The 26,971-nt window shown below is 47.5% G+C and overlaps 1 protein-coding gene across 1 annotated transcript in view; it reads right to left on the bottom strand.

Moving 5' to 3' along the window:
* The window catches only part of ALDH5A1 (aldehyde dehydrogenase 5 family member A1), a 35,160-nt gene extending 8,235 nt beyond the window's left edge, over positions 1–26,925 (bottom strand). The window contains exons 1-3 of the mRNA XM_082259133.1: positions 26,628–26,925; positions 23,548–23,631; positions 1,778–1,948 (exon numbers count right to left, since the gene is read on the bottom strand). Coding sequence (XP_082115259.1) covers positions 1,778–1,948; positions 23,548–23,631; positions 26,628–26,900 — 528 coding nt within the window. The 5' untranslated portion in view covers positions 26,901–26,925. The remainder of the gene's footprint in view (positions 1–1,777; positions 1,949–23,547; positions 23,632–26,627) is intronic.
* Between the last annotated feature and the right edge of the window lie 46 nt (positions 26,926–26,971).

Below are 26,971 nucleotides of genomic sequence, written 5' to 3'. Positions count from 1 at the left end.
TAAAGAGGAACTACACCCCCCCCCCCCAATCTCAGGGTTAGTTTTGATTTCAATCCACTCTTGCCAGGTTTCCTTGATATCCTGAATTCCCTTAATCACCATCCAGCCAATCCAGTGTTGTCCCGCTGTGATCCGCTGCCGCACACAGTGTACCACGTCACCATGATCTTTCATGATTTCATCAGGAGCCATCTGTCTCTTCCGGGTTCAGACAGCTAGCTCCCTGATGATGTGCCACTAGTTCTGCCCTCTTCCAGCCACATCCTCCTGGGATATCTCTGGAGGCTGCGGGGTTGGGGCTGACGTAAATCTCAAGTAGGCGAGAAGAGAATAGAGGGAAAGTGGCTCGTTAAGGTCTGGCGACGTAGACCTACGTCACCAGACTCTCCCCTCTCTCGGCTCGCTCCCGCTGTATTCAGACACAGCGAGAGTCGGGCCAGGGGAGGAGAGGGGGTGATCACCACCGCTCTTCCCCGATCGTCGGGGATCGAGTGAGGAGATCCGCCCGCTTGTGTAAACAAAGCGGGCGGATCTCCTATGTCACAGACAGTGACAGATTACAGGATTAAGCATAGCTGAACCTGCGATCTGTGTCTCTGTCACACAACCCCCTCCCCCCACACGTCAGTAAGCATGAGGCATACATTTAACCCCTTGATCACCAATAAAGTTAATCCCTTCCCTGCCAGTGTCATTATTACAGTAACAGTGCATATTTATAGCACTGATTACTGTAGTAATGTCACTGGTACCCCCAAAAGTGTCAAAAATGTCAGTTAGGGGTCCGATCTGTCCGCGGCAATGTCGCAGTCCCTCAAAAAAAAAAAAAAAAAAAAAATCGCAGATCGCCACCATTACTAGTAAAAAAAAAAATAAACAATAAAAGTGACAAATCTTTCCCGTAGTTAGTAAACGCAATACCTTTTGCGCAAACCAATCAAAATACGCTTCTTGTGATTTTTTTTTACCAAAAATATGTAGCAGAAAACAAATTGGCCTAAAATGTTAAAAAATTTTGATTTAATTTTTTTGGGAATGTTCTATATCAGAATGTAAAAAAATATTGTTTTTTTTTTTCAAAATTGTCGCTCTTTTTTTAAAAAATTAAACATTGCACAGGTGATCAAATACCACCAAAAGAAAGCTCTATTTGTGGGGAAAAAAAGAACATAAATTTAATTTAGGTACATCGTTGCACGACCGCGCAATTGTCCGTTAAAGTGAAAAATATAGCCTGGTCACGAATGGGGTAAAATCTTCCGGTCTTAAAGCAGTTAAAAATACGCTCATTGAGAATTTTTTTGTCAAAGACATGTAGCTAAATACATTTTAGCCTAAATATATGACAAAAATTTAATATATTGGATATTTTTTAACTGTCAAAGTAGAAAATGTCAATTTTTTCGCAAAATTTTCGCTCTTTTTTTATTAATATCGCAAAAAATGAAAAGCGCAGAGGTGAGCAAATACCACCAAAAGAAAGCTCGGTTTGTGGGAAAAAAAGGACGTAATTTTCGTTTGGGTACAGGGTTGCATGACCGTGTAATTGTCAGTTAAAGTCGCGCAGTGCCAAGTTGCAAAAAGTGGCCTGGACGTTAAGCAGGAAAATCCTCCGGTGGTAAAGTGGTTAAGGAATGGAGAAAGATTGCTATGTTGTAATCAGGTATTTGGGAGTGGAGGTTTGCTTTAAAAAAATCAAATAAAGCTATTGCTATAAACAATAATTATTGAAAAGATTGCTATGTTTTTCTTTCACTCTGGATGGCTTAAGACTTACTGGGGTAATGATGGTTGCAACTCCAACGGGCTGTTTGAGGACCAAAGCTCTTCGGTCTTTCAGTGGCACAGAGATCACATCCCCATATATACGGCGAGCCTCTTCTGAGAACCACTCCAGAAAGCCTGCAGCATATAAAATTTCACCAAGTGATTCCTTTAAAGGTTTGCCCTATAAAAAAATACCAGAATTCACGAGTCACATGCTGCAAATGAGGTCAGTGTAAAAAACGGAATTTTTGTAAAATCTTACCTGTAAAATTCCTTTCTCTGAGTCCTCCGACAGTCGCCGCCTCTTCATATTCGTCACATATGGGGGTATTAGACTTTGCTCCGAAGGAGTAGCTAGGCAACAGAATATGTTAACATTAAAACTTTTAACATATCCCACCCTCAAGGGGTGGTCCCCTCAGTCAATACCCTCCTACTTCCTGCAACCATATCTCAGTTTCAGTGGAATAGCAGTAGAGTATATAACCAAACCCCAAAGGAGGGGCGGGGGCGGCGACTGTCGGAGGACTCAGAGAAAGGAATTTTACAGGTAAGATTTTACAAAAATTCAGTTTTCTCTTACGTCCTCCGACAGTCGCCGCCTCTTCATATTCGTCACATATGGGGACGTCCCAAAGCAGTGCAAACATGAGGGGTGGGAAACGCATCCACGCCGAAAGGCAACGCAGTCTCCGCATCAAAGAAAGGAACCTTACCAAAAGGAAGGAAACCAGCTGGGCAACAGGAAAAAACAAGTGCTCAACAGGAGCAACAACCCAGGAAAAGACAAATAACCAGGGGATAAAAAACTTATCCCAACAGCCAGAGGTCCCCAACAAGGGACCCTAGGGAATTGCCGCACTAAGAACCTTGCGGCCAAAGGAAGCATCCGCCGATGCCTGAACATCTACTTTGTAGAATTTTGTGAAAGTATGCACGGTCGACCAGGTCGCCGCCTTACACACCTGGGCTACAGAAGCCCCATGACGACAGGCCCAAGACGTACTCAAAGATCTAGTAGAGTGCGCCTTCACAGGCACAGGGGGAACCTTCCCCTGCAAGGTATACGCCTGTTCAATGGTCTGCCTGATCCATTTGGCGATGGTAGAGGCCGACGCCGCCATGCCCTTCCGAGGACCCTCTGGAAGAACAAACAAGGAGTCCGTCTTTCGAAAAGACTCAGTCGATTTAAGGTAAACCCTTATCGCCCGAACAACATCCAAAGAATGTAATCTCACCTCCTTTGGATGTTTAGGCTTCGCGCACAGCGAAGGCAAGACAATATCCTCATTAAGATGGAATTCCGAAACTCGTTTCGGAAGAAAAGAAGGACTAGGTCGCAAGACCACCTTATCCAAATGAACAACCAGATACGGAGACTTGCAGGACAAAGCCGCCAGCTCCGACACTCTGCGAGCCGAAGTGATCGCAACCAAAAAGGCGACCTTTTTGGACAACATAGACAACGAGATCTCCCTGATCTGTTCAAAAGGAGCACGTTGTAACACAGATAGAACGAGATTCAAGTCCCAAGGGGGCAGAGGATCCCTCCTAGGAGGAACCAGATGCCGCACACCCTGAACAAAAGTGCCAACCAAGGAGTTGGAAGCCACGGGACGTTGAAACAGAACGGCCAGCGCAGACACCTGACCCTTTATCGTAGCCAGCGCCAAACGCTGATCGACACCCGTTTGAAGGAAGGACAGCACTCGGGAAACCGAGTACGTGCGGGGAGAAAACCCCCTGGACTCACACCAAGCAAAATAGGCCTTCCAAGTACGGTAATAAACCTTCCCCCGAGGAAGACTTCCTCGCGTTGATCAAGGTATGAACGACCTCTGGGGAGAGACCCTTCTCCTTCAGGACCTCGGTCTCAACAGCCAGGCCATCAAAGCCAGCGACTGTAAAGCAGGATGGAATATCGGTCCTTGAGACAGGAGATCGTCTCGAAGAGGCAGACGCCACGGGGCGTCGACCGCCAGATTCACGAGGTCTGCGTACCAGGACCGGCGAGGCCAGTCCGGTGCCACAAGAATCACCGTGCTGCGTTCCGAGTGTAACCTGCGAAGGAACCTGGACAGCAACTGAATCGGTGGAAACGCGTACATCAGCCTGTACTGATGCCACGGGGCCACTAACGCGTCCGACGCATCTGCCCGAGGGTCGCGCGTCCTTGCCACGAACCTTCTCACCTTGTTGTTGAGACGAGACGCGAACAGGTCCACATCTGGAAGACCCCACTTCGCGCACAACATCTGGAAGACAGCCGGGTGGAGAGACCATTCCCCCTGATCCAGGGTCTGGCGACTCAGATAGTCCGCCTGCCAGTTCTCCACCCCCGGAATGTGAACCGCCGTTATCGCCGGGACATGAGTCTCGGCCCAAGACAGAATGTCGGCCACTTCTCGAGCCGCTCGGGCACTCCTGGTGCCCCCTTGGTGGTTGATGTAGGCCACCGCCGTGGCATTGTCCGTCTGCACCCGAACCGGGCAGCCCTGCAGCCGGTCCGTCCAGCGATGAAGACAGAGACTTATCGCACGCAATTCCAGAATGTTGATCGGAAGGGAGGACTCCCCCTCCGACCAAGTCCCCTGGGCGGACAGAACGCCCAGAACACCACCCCAGCCCGACAGGCTGGCATCCGTGGTGATTACCGTCCACGAGATAGGACGAAACGACTTGCCCCCGGACACCATCGGGGACTGGAGCCACCACAGAAGGTCTCTTCTGGTGCGATGACTCAACGAGATTTGAAGATCCAGAGATTGAGGTCGCCCGTCCCACATGGACAGGACCTCCGCTTGGAGACCCCGCGTGTGAAACTGGGCGAAGGGAATCGCCTCGAAGGCCGAGACCATCAATCCCAGACATCTCATGCACGTCCGCAGAGACGAGTGCGGAACGTCCCTGAGGGACCTGACTTCCTCCTGAAGAGTTCTGAGTTTGTCTTCCGGCAGGAAGACCTTCGCCTGCACCGAGTCCAGAATCATTTCCAGGTAGGGAAGACGAACCGACGGACTCAGTGTCGACTTTGGAAAATTTATCGTCCAACCAAACTCCTGCAGAGTTTGCATCGTGACAGACAGGTCCTTCTCCAGACCCTGGCTGGTCGCAGACCGAACCAGAATGTCGTCCAGATACCCCAGGACAGAAATGCCCTGGGCCCTCAACAATGCCAGAACCGGTGCAAGCACCTTGGTGAAGACCCGCGGAGCCGAGGCGAGACCAAAGGGCAACGCCACGAACTGGTAGTGATCCTCCGCAATGGCAAATCGAAGGTACCTCTGGTGACCCTCGAAAATGGGGATGTGAAGATACGCATCCTTCAAATCGATGGAGGCCATGAATTCCCCCGGAACCAGGGCAGCCACCACCGACCGCAGGGATTCCATGCGGAACTTGCGAACCCGCACAGAGCGGTTCAGAGCCTTCAAGTCCAGAATTGGACGAACCTTGCCCTCCTTTCTGGGCACGGTGAACAGATTGGAATAAAACCCCCGAAATCTGTCCCGATGAGGCACCGGAACTACCACTCCCTGAGCCCTCAGGTCCCGCCAGGTGCAGGTCCCGTAAACGCTCTGGAGACAGTTGAAGATTTGAGGGAAAAAATCTGCTCTCCGGCCGAGAGAGAAACTCGATCTTGTAACCAGATCGAACGATCTCCTGAACCCATCTGTCCCGCACGCGGGCCAACCAGGGCTGAAGAAAACCGAGCAAGCGTCCCCCCACCCCAAAACTGGGTGAGGGCGCCCCTTCAGGCCGCACTGTTATGGGCTGCGGATCCGGATTGACCGGACTTCTGTTTTCCAGACCAGGGCTTCTTCTGAGAGCCTTGACCTTTGAACGGTTTGCCCTTGTAGTGCGACCGAAAGGCACGAAAGGACCCCTGAGGGGGCCGAAAATTAGAATGCTTCTTCCCAGAAGCCCCCTTAGCCTTGGGGAAATGGGGCAAGAGAGTGCTCTTACCTCCGGTGATCCCCTTAATCAACACATTCAAGGACTCCCCAAAAAGGCGAGACCCATCATAAGGCAGATTGGCTAAGGTCTTACGTGAAGACTGGTCCACCGACCAACATTTCAACCAAACCAGGCGGCGAGACAACACCGCCACGCTGTGCACACGTGCAGCCAACGGGACTAAGTCCAAGTCCGCATCACACAGATACATGACACCCTGGTGGATTTGATCCACCATATCCAGGGTTGCCGGCGAGGCCGAATCGGCCACTAGGACGCGCCTAAGCATCTGCGTCCAACTTGCGACCGCCTGGGCCGCCATGAGAGAGGCAAACAGAGCCTTAAGCATAGAACCCGTAACAGAATAAGTATGACGGGCAAGAGACTCCAATCTCCTATCCGTGGCATCACGGAACACAGGGGAATCCTCTGCAGGAATCGCAGTGGATTTGTTTAAAACCGCAATTGCGTGATCCACTGGGGGTGGCACACACCACCTTTCGTCAGTGGAAGGCGAGAAAGGATAACGCAGCTTGAACCTACTTGGTACAGCAAAAGGTTTGCGCAGATTGCGCCATTGTTCCTTAACAGCGCGCTGAAAATCATCATTGCAGGGAAAAACCTGCGGCGTCCTGCGTTTTCTCTGCGTCCCATAAGCCGCCAAAGCAGCGGGGGGACACACTTCATCCTGCAAACGCAGCGTTTGTTTTATGGAAGCAATCAATTCATCCATGATTGCAAGCTCTTCAGGCGAGCCAGGGGGAGAATTATCAACCCCTTCAACTTCAGCCTCCACCTCGGACCCCACTAGATCCAGGGAGGAGCGGGACCCCGATAAGGAGGCCCCCGCCATAACAGCCCCATCACCTTCACCCTCAGAATCAGAGGAAAGAGAAACTCTGGGTCTTTTAGTAGATTGAGCAGCCACCAGCATCTGCACCTGAGCAGCAAGGCCAGCCACAATAGTGGCCAAATCCCCCCCTGGGGGGGAAACAGCGGTCCCCTGGCTTTCCACCAAGGCGGTAGGAAATTTGCCCTCCTGAGAATCCATTGCCCCTATTACAAATGCCGGATAATAAAGGGTTAACTGCCCCTTTAACAAGCGCGGCGAGCGCAGCCCACCGCACCACACACAAGCACAATGAGACCCCCACAGGGACAATAAAACTGACACAGGCAATGGATAAGAAGGATATAACCTGAGGAGACCCTCGCCGCTGCTGCTGCCTCGATCGGTGTTCCTGGAGAAGAGGAAGTGATGCTGCCAGGGCGCTCTATGAAAGCCTATGGGAGGCTACAAGAAAATGGCCGCCATGCATGTAGAACATGCGGCCGGAGCGAATGCAGGCAAAATGGCGCCGTAACCGCCGCTCCACAGTACAGTAATGCACACATGTCATCCATGTATAAAAAAACATGTCAGATCGCCGCAGCGATCGCTGTATAGTGCCCAAACATGCCCAAAACATGCCCCACAGCACACAGCTTCTCACACTGACAAGGCTGACACACACAGTGTCACACAGCTCCCCCCCCCCCCCCTTGCAGCCCACAGCATGCAGCCGAGTGATAGGGAGACAAACAGTGTGAACAGAGGCAGGTTACACAGTCCCAGACTGACACCCCCCCAGACAGACAGGTCCCCACATAGATAACACTTACCTCACAATGGCGTGGGGGACCCGCACAGGCGAACAAGCCGCTGCACATGAGGCAGGGAGAGTCGCATACAAGACGCACAGAATGGGGTTATGAAACCGCACAGCGTCCAGTGAGGTAGCCACCTCACCAATCATCCCTGCACCGAACAGGGATGGGTCGTTCACTGTGCCAGGAGCGTTACCTGGCTGAACGCTCGATGGCAGGCTGGGAAGCCACTGACCCACGACCTGCGACCAGGGGGATCAGCCCGAGACCCAGCCCGCATGATCCTCTTCATCCGAAGAACTAACTAACGCTGACAAAAAGAACAGCTAAGTAAAGGTAGAGAGAAAACTCAAACAAAAAATCAAAAAAGAAGAAAGAGTCTGGGGCACAAAGCCCCAGCACAGAGAGAGCCAGCCACTCCTGACAAGCTAGACATTGAAACTGAGATATGGTTGCAGGAAGTAGGAGGGTATTGACTGAGGGGACCACCCCTTGAGGGTGGGATATGTTAAAAGCTTTAATGTTAACATATTCTGTTGCCTAGCTACTCCTTCGGAGCAAAGTCTAATACCCCCATATGTGACGAATATGAAGAGGCGGCGACTGTCGGAGGACGTAAGAGAAAGTTAGGTTTACAATATAGCACAATACTTTTTTTGTTTTAAACACCGTAGACATGCATTGTGGTTATGTACATTTGGCTAGTCTCTATTAATGATATCAATACAAAAAATAACCTCGCTAAACACACTAGAAATAAATTAAATATGTGCTCAACAATGAATGAAGTGATCACAAATAAATGTGGTCACAAATGAAAAAATAAATAAATAATAATGATACAAAAGCTGCAGCTGAAGTGGGAACACACCAAATAAAGAATATAAAAATATAGCCGCGCTAATTGAAACATAGATAATCAAACCATGTGCTTAAATAAAACAATAAATAACACATCCAAATAACATATGTTCATAAAAAGTAAAGTCCAGATAAGATGTGCAAAGTGTAGAAATGAATACTCCTCCACCATATGTTGTGACTTCTCAATCCGTGATGAACTGAGGACCACGCTATGCGCTTACCACAAATTAAATAAAACCCAGCAATATCAACATATATTGTGCAAAGGTGTAGAAGCAGAAATCCTCCACCGCAGTAATTGTAACTTCTCAATCGGTGATAAAGTGAGGGTCACACTATGCGCTTACCACAAAGGGGATGGATAAGAGCCCAATAATATACAGTGGGTACGGAAAGTATTCAGACCCCCTTAAATTTTTCACTCTTTGTTATATTGCAGCCATTTGCTAAAATCATTTAAGTTCATTCTTCTTCCTCATGAATGTACACATAGCACCCCATACTGACAGAAAAACACAGAATTGTTGACATTGTTGCAGATTTATTAAAAAAGAAAAACTGAAATATCACATGGTCCTAAGTATTCAGACCCTTTGCTGTGACACTCATATATTTAACTCAGGTGCTTTCCATTTCTTCTGATCATCCTTGAGATGGTTCTACACCTTCATTTGAGTCCAGCTGTGTTTGATTATACTGATTGAACTTGATTAGGAAAGCCACACACCTGTCTATATAAGACCTTCCAGATCACAATGCATGTCAGAGCAAATGAGAATCATGAGGTCAAAGGAACTGCCTGAAGAGCTCAGAGACAGAATTGTGGCAAGGCACAGATCTGGCCAAGGTTACAAAAAGATTTCTGCTGCACTTAAGGTTCCTAAGAGCACAGTGGCCTCCATAATCCTCAAATGGAAGACGTTTGGGACGACCAGAACCCTTCCTAGAGCTGGCCATCCGGCCAAACTGAGCTATCGGGGGAGAAGAGCCTTGGTGAGAGAGGTAAAGAAGAACCCAAAGATCACTGTGGCTGAGCTCCAGAGATGCAGTCAGGAGATGGGAGAAAGTTGTAGAAAGTCAACCATCACTGCAGCCCTCCACCAGTCGGGGCTTTATGGCAGAGTGGCCCGACGGAAGCCTCTCCTCAGTGTAAGACACATGAAAGCCCGCATGGAGTTTGCTAAAAAAACACCTGAAGGACTCCAAGATGGTGAGAAATAAGATTCTCTGGTCTGATGAGACCAAAATAGAACTTTTTGGCCTTGATTCTAAGCGGTATGTGTGGAGAAAACCAGGCACTGCTCATCACCTGTCCAATACAGTCCCAACAGTAAAGCATGGTGGTGGCAGCATCATGCTGTGGGGGTGTTTTTCAGCTGCAGGGACAGGACGACTGATTGCAATCGAGGGAAAGATGAATGCGGCCAAGTACAGGGATATCCTGGACAAAAACCTTCTCCAGAGTGCTCTGGACCTCAGACTGGGCCGAAGGTTTACCTTCCAACAAGACAATGACCCTAAGCACACAGCTAAAATAACGAAGGAGTGGCTTCACAACAACTCCGTGACTGTTCTTGAATGGCCCAGCCAGAGCCCTGACTTAAACCCAATTGAGCATCTCTGGAGAGACCTAAAAATGGCTGTCCACCAATGTTTACCATCCAACCTGACAGAACTGGAGAGGATCTGCAAGGAGGAATGGCAGAGGATCCCCAAATCCAGGTGTGAAAGACTTGTTGCATCTTTCCCAAAAAGACTCCTGGCTGTATTAGATCAAAAGGGGGCTTCTACTAAATACTGAGCAAAGGGTCTGAATACTTAGGACCATGTGATATTTCAGTTTTTCTTTTTTAATAAATCTGCAACAATGTCAACAATTCTGTGTTTTTCTGTCAGTATGGGGTGCTATGTGTACATTCATGAGGAAGAAGAATGAACTTAAATGATTTTAGCAAATGGCTGCAATATAACAAAGAGTGAAAAATTTAAGGGGGTCTGAATACTTTCCGTACCCACTGTATGCAGGTGACGAAGCTCCTGACCGATCCAATGGGAAACAGAATGACCCCTCCAGCTGGTTCAGCCTGGCGGAACCGCCAAACATTAACAGTGCTACAGCACGGACCGTCCAAATCTACCACACTCCGGCATAAAACCCGTGGTAAGCGCATAGCGTGGTCCTCAGTTCATCACGGATTGAGAAGTCACAACATATGGTGGAGGAGAATTCATTTCTACACTTTGCACATCTTATCTGGACTTTACTTTTTATGAACCTATATGAACATATGTTATTTGGATGTGTTATTTATTGTTTTATTTAAGCACATGGTTTGATTATCTATGTTTCAATTAGTGCGGCTATATTTTTATATTCTATTAATGATATGGTCAAGGCAGAAATTTAAAATTAAGCCATAAAATTCATGATGGTGGAACCGTTTCATTCTCAGGATTTATGTCAGTGCTTGATGCTGTATATAAAATACAATATGAAACAGCAAACAAGTAAAAATGTGAGTCAAATAAAAAAGAAAATGCAGGTAAATGTTGCAATAAGCACTTAAAAAGCAATACCCGGATAAGGACTGGGAGGACTGTCTAAGCTCCTATGTCACCACACTGATCTCGGCTAGAGATTGTTTCACTTCACTAACATTTTTGTATAGGGCCTAATCTACCCTGCAACAATTAAATGTTATTTATCCCTCTGCATCCTCCTCTTGCCCCCCAATGTGGTATGCCGGAGGCATCCTTTTTACATATAGTCTAGTCTTGTCCTTCTGGACAGCAGTATTGGCGAACTTAATCAGGTCTGTGTTCTAACCTTCCAGTTGGACTCGAAGAGGCTTTTGTTGAATATTTTTGATGATCTGACTTTGGGACGTTCTACTAAGTTGTTTGTCTGTTATGCCACCTTTTATGCTCGCAGGAAGATACTACTCTGTTGGAAGTCTGTTGCCTCGCCAACAGTTGATGCCTGGCACTCAACACTAAATTCTGTTTTACCACTATAAAATCTTATCTATATTAACAGAAACTGCCCAAGAAAGTTTGATAACATATGGTATACTTGGATGGATTTTTGGGGCTCTGGTGAAATTGTGACATCTTCTCCCAGAATAGATGATGAGCCCCTGTGACATGGCTCTTCTCCTCTTCAATGTTGCCCACTTTCGTGCCCCCCCCCCCCCTCACCCTGTCCCTATTCCCTATCCTTACTTTCCCCATTCCTCTCCCCTTCTTAAATAAAAAAAACTGTAAATTTTATTTTTTTTTTAAATAAAATAATTAATAATAAAAAAATGTAAAGCGCCCCCGTCCCACTGTGCTTACGTGCAAATGAAAACGTTACTCCCGCATGCATATGTAAACAGTGATCGCACCGCACATTTGAGGTATTGTCGCGAACGTCATAGCGAGAGCAATAATAAATCCCAACCTCCTGTGCAACTCTAAACTGGTAATCTGTAAAGGTGTTTTGAAGAATCGCCTATGGAGAATTTTAAGCACCAAAATTTGCTGCCATTCCATGGGCAGACAAAATTTTAAAGCGTGACGTTAGGTATCCATCTACTCGGTGTAACATCATCTTTTACATTATACAAAAAAATTTGGGCTAGCTTTAATGTTATTTTTTATTATTCATGAATGTTTTTTTTTTTTTTCCAAAAAAAAATTGCGTTTGAAAAACCGCTGCGCAAATACCGTGTGCAACACCCACCATTTTATTCTATATGGTCTCTGCTAAAAAATATATATATAGATATACATACAGTATCTCACTAAAGTGAGTACACCCTTCACATGTTTGTAAATATTTTGTTATATCTTTTCATGTCACAACACTGAAGAAATTACCCTTTGCTACAGAACACTAACAAATCAAATGACACCGAGGAGGGAAAATGGCTAATTGGGCCCAATTTGTGAACTTTTGTTGCCGGCGGTTTAGACATTAATGGCTGTGTGTTGAGTTATTTTGAGGGGACAGCAAATTTACACTGTTATACAAGCTGTACACTGACTACTTTACATTGTAGCAAAGTGTCATTTCTTCAGTGTTGTCACATGAAAAGATAGAATAAAGTATTTACAAAAATGTGAGGGGTGTACTCATTTTTGTGAGATACTGTATATATACTGTATATATATATATATATATATATATATATATATATAATGTTTGGGGGCTCTAATTTTCTAGCAAAAAAAAGGAGTTTTTTTACATGTAGGAGCAAAGTGTCAGAATAGGCTTGGGAAGGAGGTGGTTAAAGAAAACCTGCATTGAAAGAAATAGGAGTGATGCTTTTACTACTCTCTTCTCCTAAAAGCACAGTGGCTCGGTGATTAGCACTTCTGTCTTGCAGCAGTGTGTTTGTGTGGGTTTCCTCCCACACTACAAAGACAAGCGAGTGGGCTGATTGGCTCCTGTCTAAACATTCCCTAACAGTATGTAAAAATTGGCTATGCACATTCTGCATGTCAGTCCCAACCAATTAAGGAGGGTTGAAGAAAGAACCTGATAAAATGCCTTGTAAAAAAAAAAAAAAATCAGCTAAGAAAATTCTATCGAAAAATCTTTTAAGTGTATCAGTCATGGCGCCCAGAGAGCTGGCCGAAAGTCAGAGATGACCAAACAAATATATACATACCTATTAAATGCTTGCTGCCTGACTATTATGTTATCCAGTGGCTTCTGTACTTTCTGATTCACTGACCTAGAACAGTGGTCTCTAAACTGCGGCCCTTTGCTTGCTTTTATCTGGCCCCTGTGGCATTTTTTCCTCTACTATCAGCAACAGTGGGGTATAGTTCCTGCCACTGATATCAACAACGGCACACTATTCGTCCCACGGACCCCAATGATAGGGCACTATTCCTCCCACTGACACCAACCATAGGGCATTATTCCTCCCACTGACACCAACGATGGGTCACTATTCCTCCCACTGACACCAAAGATAGGGCACTATTCCTCCCACTGACACCAACGATAGGGCACTATTCCTCCCACTGACACCAACGATGGGTCATTATTCCTCCCACTGACACCAACGATAGGGCACTATTCCTCCCACTGACACCAAAGATGGGTCACTATTCCTCCCACTGACACCAACGATGGGTCACTATTCCTCCCACTGACACCAACGATGGGTCACTATTCCTCCCACTGACACCAACGATGGGTCACTATTCCTCCCACGGACAACGACGATGGGTCACTATTCCTCCCACTGACACCAACGATGGGTCACTATTCCTCCCACGGACAACAACGATGGGTCACTATTCCTCCCACGGACAACAACGATGGGTCACTATTCCTCCCACTGACAACGATGGGTCACTTTTCCTCCCACGGACAACGATGGGTCACTTTTCCTCCCACGGACAACAAAGATGGGGCACTATTCTTCCCACTGACACAAACAATGGAGCACTATTCCTCCCACTGACACAAATGATGGGACACTATTCCTCCCGCTGACACTAATGATGGGGGCACTATTCCTCCCACTGACACCAACGATGGGTCACTATTCCTCCCACTGACACCAACGATGGGTCACTATTCCTCCCACTGACACCAACGATGGGTCACTATTCCTCCCACGAACAAAAACAATGGGTCACTATTTCTCCCACTGACACCAACGATGGGTCACTATTCCTCCCACGAACAACAACAATGGGTCACTATTCCTCCCACGGACAACAACAATGGGTCACTATTCCTCCCACGGACAACAAAGATGGGGCACTATTCTTCCCACTGACACAAACAATGGAGCACTATTCCTCCCACTGACACCAACGATGGGTCACTATTCCTCCCACTGACACCAACGATGGGTCACTATTCCTCCCACGGACAACAACAATGGGTCACTATTCCTCCCACGGACAACAAAGATGGGGCACTATTCTTTCCCACTGACACAAACAATGTAGCACTATTCCTCCCACTGACACCAACGATAGGGCACTATTCCTCCCACTGACACCAAAGATAGGGCACTATTCCTCCCACGAACAACAACAATGGGTCACTATTCCTCCCACGGACAACAAAGATGGGGCACTATTCTTCCCACTGACACAAACAATGGAGCACTATTCCTCCCACTGACACCAAAGATGGGTCACTATTCCTCCCACTGACACCAACGATGGGTCACTATTCCTCCCACGAACAACAACAATGGGTCACTATTCCTCCCACAGATAACAACAATGGGTCACTATTCCTCCCACGGACAACAAAGATGGGGCACTATTCTTCCCACTGACACAAACAATGGAGCACTATTCCTCCCACTGACACCAAAGATGGGTCACTATTCCTCCCACTGACACCAACGATGGGTCACTATTCCTCCCACTGACACCAACGATGGGTCACTATTCCTCCCACGAACAAAAACAATGGGTCACTATTTCTCCCACTGACACCAACGATGGGTCACTATTCCTCCCACGAACAACAACAATGGGTCACTATTCCTCCCACGGACAACAACAATGGGTCACTATTCCTCCCACGGACAACAAAGATGGGGCACTATTCTTCCCACTGACACAAACAATGGAGCACTATTCCTCCCACTGACACCAAAGATGGGTCACTATTGATCTTTTATTGAAAAGAATCAAGCAACATATTTTATACAAAAGTAAAAAACATAACTATAGTACAATATTCCAACAGAAAACAAAGGAATACACATCCATGTGCAGAATATATACAATATATACATAATCCACTTCCAACATTTTTAGAAAACTATTTACATAAAGCAGCAGAGAGGGCCTAAGAGGCACAACCCATCACCTATGTATGCAGCCATTTATCAAAAACTGAGCATTAAGAAAAAATCTAGGGTGATAAGAGACAGAAAGCCACACCCAGGACAGAGACTCCTGGCAGTCAGGGAGGCTTGAAACCCCTCCACGCCTTCAACCAAGCCCTCTGACCCCACTTGTCTCTCTCAAGCGCCCGAATCTTCCCCACCTCATGCAGAATGTCACACACCACCACCTGAACAGGAAGGATTTTACGCCGAAGGGTGACCTGACACCGTGCGTTCCAGGTGTAATAACGGACTACTAAGCTAACTAAAAAAAGTGTATCCAAACAAAAGCCCCCACCAGTATTGAATGCTCCATACACCCACTCAGCATAACCCAGCCTGGAGAGGAAAGGAACACCAAGGGCCTTCCCCACCTGTTTGTATACCTCTATGTTAAAAGGGCAACGAAGCAGAAAATGGTCCATAGTCTCCTCCTCACCTGAACATTCCTCCCGAGGACAACCACGATCCATCCCACTGCGGAATTTCAAATTGCCCCGAACATAGAGCCTCCCATGGAAGCACAACCAGGCCAGATCCCTGAATTTAAGGGGGACTCTAGCCAAATTAATCAATCTTAACCCTTCCCTCAAAATTGGGCCTGGGCAATCCCTTAAGGCCAGTGGGTCATGAAAGACTTCGCTCAAGACTCGGCTCATAAGGACTTTCCTCGGAGCAGATCTGAGATCTTCAGCCGACAGTCGCCACTGCCGCAGCAACTTCAGACACGGAGCGACATAGGCTGGGAGCTGACCACGATGACCCCTGAGATTCTTCACTTGGCCACCTTCTTCCCAAAGTCGCAGAAAAGGCCTAAACCAAGATCTAAACATGCCTGCCCATCCAGGAGGTTCCACTGCAAGCATACTACCAATGTTAAACTTAAGAAATAGCAGTGAAAAGAAAAGAACGGGGTTGACCATACCTAAGCCACCCTCCCTCCTGGATAGATAGGTGACATTCCTCTTGATGGGGTTCAGTCTGTTCCCCCATAGCATCTGGAAGAACACACTATAGATCCTAGCATAGAGAGACACTGGCAAGATGCAGACAGGGCTGACATACAAGAAGATCGGTATCAGGTAAGTCTTAATCAGATCAACCCTTTCCCTCAGAGATAACTTCCATCTCTTCCAGCTGACCACCTTAGTATTGGCAACTTCCAGCCTGCCTTCCCAGTTTTTAAGGCCATAATCGCCAGGTCCGAATTCAATGCCTAATATCTTAATTTTTTCCTGGGGCACTGGAAAGGTGTCCGGAAGATCAAACCCCTCACCTTCCTTTCCCATCCAAAAAACTTCACTCTTTTCCTGATTGATCTTGGAGCCTGATGCTTCAGAGTACCGTGATGTCAGAGAGACCACCTCCTCTGCTTCATCTGTCCCAGTGACAATCACTGACACATCATCCGCATAGGCAACAACCCTCAAAGGCGGCTCACCCGGGATTCCCACTGGTACCCCACACAACATGCTGCTCTCTAGCCTCCTGATGAAGGGGTCGATTGCAAACACATAGAGCAGGGGACTCAGGGGACAACCCTGGCGCACCCCAGAACCAACCTCAAAGGACTGTCCAACCCAACCATTAACAAGAGGGAAGCTTTCTGCCCCCTTATACAAGACTTTTAACCAATCGACAAAACCACCCGGCAGACCGTACTTACTAAAGAGCAACCACAGGTACTCATGGTTGACACGATCGAAAGCCTTTGCCTGATCCAATGCCAGTAAATACTTTCCCCAGCCTGCAGCCCTGCACTGCTCCAAGGCCTCCCGGACAGCTAAAACCGCTGTGAAGGTGCTCCTACCCTGGATCGAACAGTGCTGATGGCGAGAAAGCAAAGACTCTGCTACTGCCGATAGGCGCCAGAAAAGTATCTTCGCCAGCACCTTTCTATCGACATTGAGAAGGCTGATGGGGCGCCAATTCTCAATCATCGAAGGATCTTTACCTTTTGAAAGAAGAATCACAGCTGAGTGTCTCATGGAAGGGGGAAGCACCCCCTCAGCAAGACAACTGTTAAAAATCTCTACCAAATGTGGGGCCAGAATAGACTTAAAGGCTTTGTAAAACTCAGCCGTCAGACCATCCGGTCCAGGTGACTTCTTGATGGCAAGCTGTTCAATTGCCCTCGTCACCTCTTCAACTGTGATCTCTTCTGTCAAATTCATCAAAGGGACATCTCCACCATTTAGACCTGGAGTAGAGTCCAAAAAGCTTTCCATCTTGTCTCGGTCAAGCTCTTTCCTCCCAAGAAGTTCAGCATAAAAAGACCTCACGACCTCCAGGATCCCTGACCTGGACTTTGTCAAGGAACCTGTACTATCCTTAAGGCCAACGACCATCTTAACAGCTACACCCTGTTTGCAGTTCTGGTAAGGGTCAGGCGAGTGGTATTTCCCATAGTCCCGCTCCAGAACCAAAGAGGTATGCCGATCATATTGACACTTCCTGAGGAGGATTTTCACTTCAGAGATTGCCCCAGGATCTCCTCCTCTCGAGACAAGAATATCCAGCTTCCTCCGCAAACGTTGGTAGGTCATGTATCTATTAAACTGTTTTTTATTGGCTAGGCCCCTGAAGAATCCAGCAATCCTCTTTTTGGTCAGCTCCCACCACTCAGCCTTGCTGCTACAAAAGTCCAGGATGGTCACCTGTGCCTGAAAGAATTCCTCAAAGGATTGTCTAATATGTTCTTCCTCAAGGAGAGTCGAATTCAATCTCCAGATGCCTTTGCCCCTCTGAGGGAAGTCTGAAGCATTCAAGACCACAGATAGCATACAGTGATCAGAGAACTCCACTGCCTGCACCACTGGGGGTGAGAAAGCAGAGGCCTCCTTCAAAAAAAACCTATCTATCCTACTCTGACTATTACCTCGATGAAAGGTGAACCCTGTGTCATCCGGAAGGTGCTTAATGTGCACATCCACAAGACCAGCATCCCTAACCATACTATTTAAAAAAACGCTATCATATCCCAGCCTGTCATTGAAGTCCTTCCTGTCCTTGGGCCTAGTCACAGTATTAAAGTCACCTCCAAAAACCACTTGCCGGGATGTAAAAAGAAATGGCTTGATCCTTGTAAAAAGGCATTTCCTGTCCCACTTTGTGTGCGGCCCATAAATATTAATTAGGCGCAGGTCCTGCCCTCCCACAAGGACGTCTAAGACCATACATCTCCCAATCTCCACCTCAATAACCCGCCGGACAGTTACCATGCCGGTTTTAAACAACACCGCCACCCCGCTGTAAGGCTCGGCCGCAAGAGACCAGTAAGATGGACCATACCTCCACTCTCTCTTGGCCATATGAATATCTGCCAAGGAGGTGAGCCTAGTCTCCTGCAAAAATAAAATTTCAGCATCTAATTGGCTGAACAAAAAGAAGGCCATAGAACGAGCTCTTACCGACTTAATACTGGCGACATTTATTGTCACCACTTTTAACGGAGGGGGAACCGCCATTTGGGTTATTGGGTGGATTGCTTCTTAGCTCCCCTCTGCTGCTCATCACCAGAAGCCTCTCTTTTTCTTGAGGCCTCCTCCAACTCCATTTCTGAATCTGAATTTTGTTCAGAGGAAGCTCCAGATGAGGAAATATCCCAAGCGGAAGCCCTAGAACGGTTGGGGACAGACACTGGTTCTTCCTGTCCCTGTTCCGTCCTCACCGCCTGTCTCTTCCGCCTCACAACCCTCCTTCTCTCCTCCAGGTACTGCAGGTCAGACTCCGAGATGTTTTCATCTCTTGTTTTTTTCTTCAAAGTCTTCGCAGAAGACTTCTTTACAGAAGAAGCAGCAGCACCCTTTTTGGCACATGCCACCGCTCCAGGTGGGGGGGGACCTTCCCTTAAGTCAGACCTAGGAGACTCATGGGGCAAGACTGACTCGGGGGGCACAGACTTAGAAGGTTCTGACACAAGAGGAGCGGGTACAGTAGGCTGGGGGGACACAGAGACAGCCACAGAAGGAATACCTACAGACACAGGAGGGTTGGCCACAGAAACTGGGGAGGGATCCTGAACAGGACCTGGGGGGTCAGTCACCGCAGAGGAGGATGGTACACCAGGGGCCTCATCCTCCATCCTGTCCAGCCTCAACAGCTCATCTACTACCTCCTTCTCCATATTGTGCCAGGCCTCCGGACATCGGCTGTAGGGGTGGCCAAGGCGCAAGCACAGGTTGCACCTTATCGCCTGGGTGCAGTCCCTGGCCACATGACCCTGTCCCCGACATACCGAACATATTAAGGCTGAACAGGAGGAGCTAAAATGCCCCTTTTCTCCACAGCGGTGACACAGCTTTGGCTGACCAGGATAAAAAACAGTCATCCTATCCCTCCCTATGAAAGCCGAGGAGGGCAGGTGACGGACAACATTCCCATCCCTGGCCAACCTGACCGTTACTGACCAACCCCCAGTCCAGATGCCACGCTCATCAAGGATTTTATTTGGCGTTGTCAAAACCTCACCATAATTCCTTAACCAGACCTCCAAGTCCCGAGCAGGAACACTCTCGTTAGTGAGGATGATGGTTATTTTTTTAACCGTTGATCTTTGTGAAACAGCAACTGGTGCCAGATCTTCCCATTCGGGTCTTGACCTGCACCGAGCCTCATATCGTTCCCAGAACAGGTCAAGACCCTCTGGCCTGGTGAAGCTGATTGTGTACTCCCGGCTCCCAGCTACATGTATTAGGGCATAAAGGTCATTCGCCCCAAAGCCCATCTCCAAAATCATATCCACCACCACACGCCGTGCTGGAGAGACTGCACCACCTTCCCATTTAAGAATGACTACATTACGCCTTGGACCCCCAGCAGAAGCCAGAGACCCAAGACCGGAACCAGGGGTGCTCAAAATGGCAGTCTGTGGTGTAAATCTCTGCCTGGAAGCAGGGTTCCTCATTGGCTGCAGCCCTGGCTTAATAATATTACCAGGTGCAGAGCGTACCACCTGAGCAAAAGAGGGCTTATCAGGGCCAAGACCCCACACTGATGTGACTTTAGCCGGTACATTATTATTATTATCCTTATTATTAACTGCTTGTACTGAGCCAGCAGGATTGTCTATTGCACACATATTGGCAGCACTATTCAGAACACCTGAAATAGAAGAATCGTTAGAAGAATCGTTACAATCACCATTCATTATCACAGTGTCTGCTGTAGTACCACAGGTGGCCTGATGCTGCAGTGTAGAGTCCTGAACAACAGCTGTGACTGGACAAACAGCCTTGGGCTCAGCAAAAGGGGGGTTAATGGGTTGTTCAGGCTCTTGTAGTTCCTTTGCTGCAATGTCATTTTTTAAACGCAGTTTTTCCTGCAAGGAAACATCAGCAGCTGAAATATTGCTGGATACAAAATTACCAGCCTGGGTGTCATTGGGCAAAACATCAGTATTAGCCAAGGTGTTAAATGGCACAAAAATAGTTTTATCAGTCACTTGTGACTTGCTAGGTTTTACCTTATCAGGCACATTATCAGGTATGTTCTCCTCACCAAACACCAGCTGATCCGCCCGTACTGGAGACTCCACTGCCTGGATCACTTTAAGCATGCCTCCTGAGCCCTGAGAAGGCAACAGGCTGCTCACCTCACCTTGGGGGGGCAGGGGGTCAGAACTGGGGGTCTCCTCCACCTCCATCTTTGCCATCCTTGCAAATCTGCGGTCATTGCAGAACTTTTCTTTAAAGGGCCCCTCTTTACCTTCCATCATGGCCACAATGGTTTCCTGGTGTTGAACCCGGACCTTTGCCAACTGGATTTCCGAATCCATAGATCCACGGCTGCGGCTGTGCAAACCTTCACGTTGCTTTCGCAGGCGTTTCAACTCTGCTCTCAGTTTGTAGAGCTGGTCTCTCTCCCTATTCAGGACCTTGATCCCGGCCACCACTCGCTCCCGAATGGACTCGGTATCCTCATCCTCACCAGGGGCAGAGAGATCTCCAGCCATGGCTTGTCCAGGAGCAGGTATGTCATCCATCAGCCCAGGGGATGGTTCAGAGCTTCCAGCAGGAGAGGCCCTGCTGGCCTGCATGGCCTCCCCAGATAGGGGCCAGCAGGGCTGGGAGAGATTTTACCGAACTCCCCTCTCACAGAAATCACCTGGAGCAGCTCCAGACACACAGCCAGAGAACCTTCCTGCAGCCACACCCGAAGCTGAATGATGGGGCACTATTCTTCCCACTGACACAAACAATGGAGCACTATTCCTCCCACTGACACCAACGATGGGTCACTATTCCTCCCACTGACACCAACGATGGGTCACTATTCCTCCCACGGACAACAACAATGGGTCACTATTCCTCCCACGGACAACAAAGATGGGGCACTATTCTTTCCCACTGACACAAACAATGGAGCACTATTCCTCCCACTGACACCAACGATAGGGCACTATTCCTCCCACTGACACCAAAGATAGGGCACTATTCCTCCCACGAACAACAACAATGGGTCACTATTCCTCCCACGGACAACAAAGATGGGGCACTATTCTTCCCACTGACACAAACAATGGAGCACTATTCCTCCCACTGACACCAACGATGGGTCACTATTCCTCCCACTGACACCAACGATGGGTCACTATTCCTCCCACGGACAACAACAATGGGTCACTATTCCTCCCACGGACAACAAAGATGGGGCACTATTCTTTCCCACTGACACAAACAATGGAGCACTATTCCTCCCACTGACACCAACGATAGGGCACTATTCCTCCCACTGACACCAAAGATAGGGCACTATTCCTCCCACGAACAACAACAATGGGTCACTATTCCTCCCACGGACAACAAAGATGGGGCACTATTCTTCCCACTGACACAAACAATGGAGCACTATTCCTCCCACTGACACCAACGATGGGTCACTATTCCTCCCACTGACACCAACGATGGGTCACTATTCCTCCCACGGACAACAACAATGGGTCACTATTCCTCCCACGGACAACAAAGATGGGGCACTATTCTTTCCCACTGACACAAACAATGGAGCACTATTCCTCCCACTGACACCAACGATAGGGCACTATTCCTCCCACTGACACCAAAGATAGGGCACTATTCCTCCCACGAACAACAACAATGGGTCACTATTCCTCCCACGGACAACAAAGATGGGGCACTATTCTTCCCACTGACACAAACAATGGAGCACTATTCCTCCCACTGACACCAAAGATGGGTCACTATTCCTCCCACTGACACCAACGATGGGTCACTATTCCTCCCACTGACACCAACGATGGGTCACTATTCCTCCCACGGACAACGACGATGGGTCACTATTCCTCCCACTGACACCAACGATGGGTCACTATTCCTCCCACGGACAACAACGATGGGTCACTATTCCTCCCACGGACAACAACGATGGGTCACTATTCCTCCCACTGACAACGATGGGTCACTTTTCCTCCCACGGACAACGATGGGTCACTTTTCCTCCCACGGACAACAAAGATGGGGCACTATTCTTCCCACTGACACAAACAATGGAGCACTATTCCTCCCACTGACACAAATGATGGGACACTATTCCTCCCGCTGACACTAATGATGGGGGCACTATTCTTCCCACTGACACTAATTATGGGGGCACTTTTCCTCCCCCTAATACCAATGATGGAACACTACTCCTCCCCCTAATACCAATGATGGAACACTACTCCTCCCCCTAATACCAATGATGGAACACTACTCCTCCCCCTAATACCAATGATGGAACACTACTCCTCCCCCTAATACCAATGATGGGACACTACTCCTCCCCCTTATACCAATGATGGGACACTACTCCTCCCCCTTATACCAATGATGGGACACTACTCCTCCCCCTTATACCAATGATGGGACACTACTCCTCCCCCTTATACCAATGATGGGACACTACTCCTCCCCCTTATACCAATGATGGGACACTACTCCTCCCACTAATACCAATGATGGGACACTACTCCTCCCACTAATACCAATGATGGAACACTACTCCTCTCACTAATACCAATGATGGAACACTACTCCTCCCACTAATACCAATGATGGAACACTACTCCTCCTCCTAATACCAAAGAGGGGACGCTGTTTACTCCCACTGACACTAGGACATTGTCCAGGCCCCCTAAAATGTGAAGAACAGTAAATTGCCCTTTGTTTAGAAATTTTGGAGCCCCCTGACCTAGAATAGGCAAGCAGATCAGATGTTGTCTTCACATGCAGCACACTTGTTCAGGGTCAAGGATCTAGTATTGAAACAAGCCAAATCGCATTTTCAAAAGCAGGTCAGAAGTTGATCCCTACATATTTCTCTTACTACAGGTTTCCATTAATAAGACTCTAACATTACAAAGTGTATACTATACATAGGTATTTGTATGTGGATAAAGAGAACAAGAGGGATGGGGTCAAGGATGTTTCAGAACCTTGGCCAAAGTTCATCTTACGTTTTCCGCAGTGATAATCTTGGCTAGATCTTCTTTGTTTTGGATCATCAGGTCATGCCATCTGCGCAACAAGTTGCTTCGTTCCTAAGGCAATATAAACAAATGATTTTTAGATTTATGAAGTTTACTTAAAGCGGCCATTCTTAACCAGTTTTCTGTAGTACCCTGGTGTGCCTCCAGGGGTATGCATGGGTTCTGTGAGCTGTGGCTGACTGACATCCCAACTGATGATGCCTACATTGTTCTGAATCTAACACCACTTGGCAGAGCCAGCAGCAGGACACCAATGTTTTTCAGCTGTCTGTGAGGGTGGCATTCTGGACACCACTGTAAAGGGGCATCCGCTGCCAGCCAGTTGTGACTCTCTCCTAGTCCCCAGCACAGATTTCCCCCTCCCTATGCTGTGGTTGGTTTCTAGGACCTTCGGCATCCTAGCAACCAATGACAATTGCTCCCTCCCCAGCATTTGAAGGAGGATTGGATTTCCTCCATCCAGACCTGCTCCACCTCCTGGCTCCCCCCTTCTGTCTGAATGTTAAGGGGAGACTCTGCTGGGCACTCCTGGATGGAGAGGAGGACTTTCTCATTCACCTAAAGTGATTGTAAACATTCACTTTATAAAACAACCCATTCAGTTTAAAATAGAAATGAAAAGGCAAAACATTGTGTATATATATATATACACAAACATTATAAATACATTTTTACTTTTTTTATATGTTCTCAGCTACATGAAAGCTAGGGGAGGAGAAGAAGCAGCAGCACACTGAGCTTCCCAGTGAATGGCTGTACAGGGGGGGGGGGGTGTCAGGACCAGTCTGATCATTGGAGGAGAGCAAGCTGAGTTCCCAGCATAGATAGAGAACTGACCACGGTGGACTCCTGCTTAGTGTGGTCAGTTTTTATTAGGAAAGCGGAGGGACTGGCAGCAACACCAGGGATTTCACCCAAATTAAGCAATACAAAGAGACCAGGATACTTTCTCATACAAGTACATCATACAGCAGGCACATGTCAGGAATATGAGGTGTTGGGGGTAACAAAAGCTTTAAATTTGATGCATTCATAAGAAAAAGAAAAATGTTTTTTTGGCCCATATTTGTAAAATATAGGATGTGGCCCTTGTACTGAAAAGTTTGGAAATCTCTGTACTAGATTGACTGTTTCTGCATGTATCTTTTATATTATGGAAACATTTGTAGAAACTTTTTACTAAAAAATATTGAATAAAAACGACTTCACCACAATGGCCTCTTCAGCTACTACAACTAATATACAGTATCTCACAAAAGTGAGTACACCCCTCACATTTTTGTAAATATTTTATTATATCTTTTCATGTGACAACACTGAAGAAATGACACTTTGCTACAATGTAAAGTAGTGAGTGTGCAGCTTGTAAAAGTGTAAATTTGCTGTCCCCTCAAAATAACTCAACACACAGCCATTAATGTGTAAACTGCTGGCAACAAAAGTGAGAACACCCCTAAGTGAAAATGTCCAAATTGGGCCCAAAGTGTCAATATTTTGTGTGGCCATCATTATTTTTCAGCACTGCCTTAACCCTCTTATGCATGGAGTTCACCAGAGCTTCACATGTTGCCACTGGAGTCCCCTTCCTCCATGACGACATCACAGAGCTGGTGGATGTTAGAGAGCTTGCGCTCCTCCACCTTCCATTTGAGGATACCCCACAGATGCTCAATAGGGTTTAGGTCTAGAGACATGCTTGGCCAGTCCATCACCTTTACCCTCAGCTTCTTTAGCAAGACAGTGGTTGTCTTGGAGGTGTGTTTGGGCTCGTCATGTTGGAATACTGCCATGCGGCCCAGTCTCCGAAGGGAGGGGATCATGCTCTGCTTCAGTATGTCACAGTACATGTTGGCATTCATGGTTCCCTCAATGAACTGTAGCTCCCCAGTGCTGGCAGCACTCATGCAGCCCAAGACCATGACACTCCCACCATCATGCTTGACTGTAGGAAAGGCACACTTGTCTTTGTACTCCTCACCTGGTGGAGGCCACATACACTTGACACCATCTGAACCAAATAAGTTTATCTTGGTCTCATCAGACCACAGTACATGATTCCAGTAATCCATGTCCTTAGTCTGCTTTTCTTCAGCAAACTGTTTGCTGGCTTTCTTGTGTATCATCTTTAGAAGAGGCTTCCTTCTGGGACAACAGCCATGCAGACCAATTTGATGCAGTGTGCGGCGTATGGTCTAAGCACTGACAGGCTGACTCCCCCACCCTTTCAACCTCTGCAGCAATGTTGGCAGCACCCATGCATATATTTCCAAAGCCAACCTCTGGTTATGACACTGAGCACGTGCACTCAACTTCTTTGGTCGACCATGGAGAGGCCTGTTCTGAGTGGAACCTGTCCTGTTAAACCCCTGTATGGTCTTGGCCACTGTGCTGCAGCTCAGTTTCAGGGTCTTGGCAATCTTCTTATAGCCTAGGCCATCTTTATGTAGAGCAACAATTCTTTTTTTTTCAGATCCTCAGAGAGTTCTTTGCCATGAGGTGCCATGTTGAACTTCCAGTGACCAGTATGAGAGAGTGAGAGCGGTAACACCAAATTTAACACACCTGCTCCCCAATCACACCTGAGACCTTGTAACACTAATGAGTCACATGACACCGGGGAGGGAAAATGGCTAATTGGGCCCAATTTGGACATTTTCACTTAGGGGTGTACTTACTTTTGTTGCCAGCAGTTTAGACATTAATGGCTGTGTGTTGAGTTATTTTGAGGAGGCAGCAAATTTACACTGTTATACAAGCTGTACACTCACTACTTTACATTGTAGCAAAGTGTCATTTCTTCAGTGTTGGCACATGAAAAGATATAATAAAATATTTACAAAAATGTGAGGGGTGTACTCACTTTTGTGAGATATTGTATATAATAATAATAATAGTAGTAAAATAACAATAAATAAATGTCAAACCATTATCAGTTATTCTTGCTCTCAGTATCTAGAGATTTGGAAGAATAGTATCTGGAGTGGAGGACATAATCCTGGCAGTGCGGTATATCGCCATCGCCATCACACAGACAGTTTGATGCTCACCTTGCAGGGCACCTCCTTCCAGCTCTCAAATGCCCCTGAAGCAGCTTTTAATGCCTCTCTGCACTCTGCAGGCCCGCAGTCCGTAACCTGCACCAGTTCTGTGCCAGTGGCGGGATCCAGCACCGGGAAAGTGGCAGAATCCGAGGAACGTATCCAGGAACCCCCGACGTAGGCAGCCGAGCGCAACAGGGATGTGGGCAACGCGCTGGCATAGGTGGAGGACATCCTGCAGAATGCTCTCAGGGTGCCAGGACAGGGGAGATGTGCAAACATTACCTCCAGGTACAAGGAGACAGCCTGCAACAGGGAGGAATCTGCAAAGTGCACAATTCTAGGTGATTACA

This window comes from Pelophylax lessonae, assembly GCF_965119305.1.
Source record: "Pelophylax lessonae genome assembly, chromosome: 5".
Lineage (NCBI taxonomy): Eukaryota > Metazoa > Chordata > Amphibia > Anura > Ranidae > Pelophylax > Pelophylax lessonae.
The sequence above is the reverse complement of the archived record's forward strand: the minus strand, read 5'-3'. Positions and strand labels throughout refer to the sequence as shown.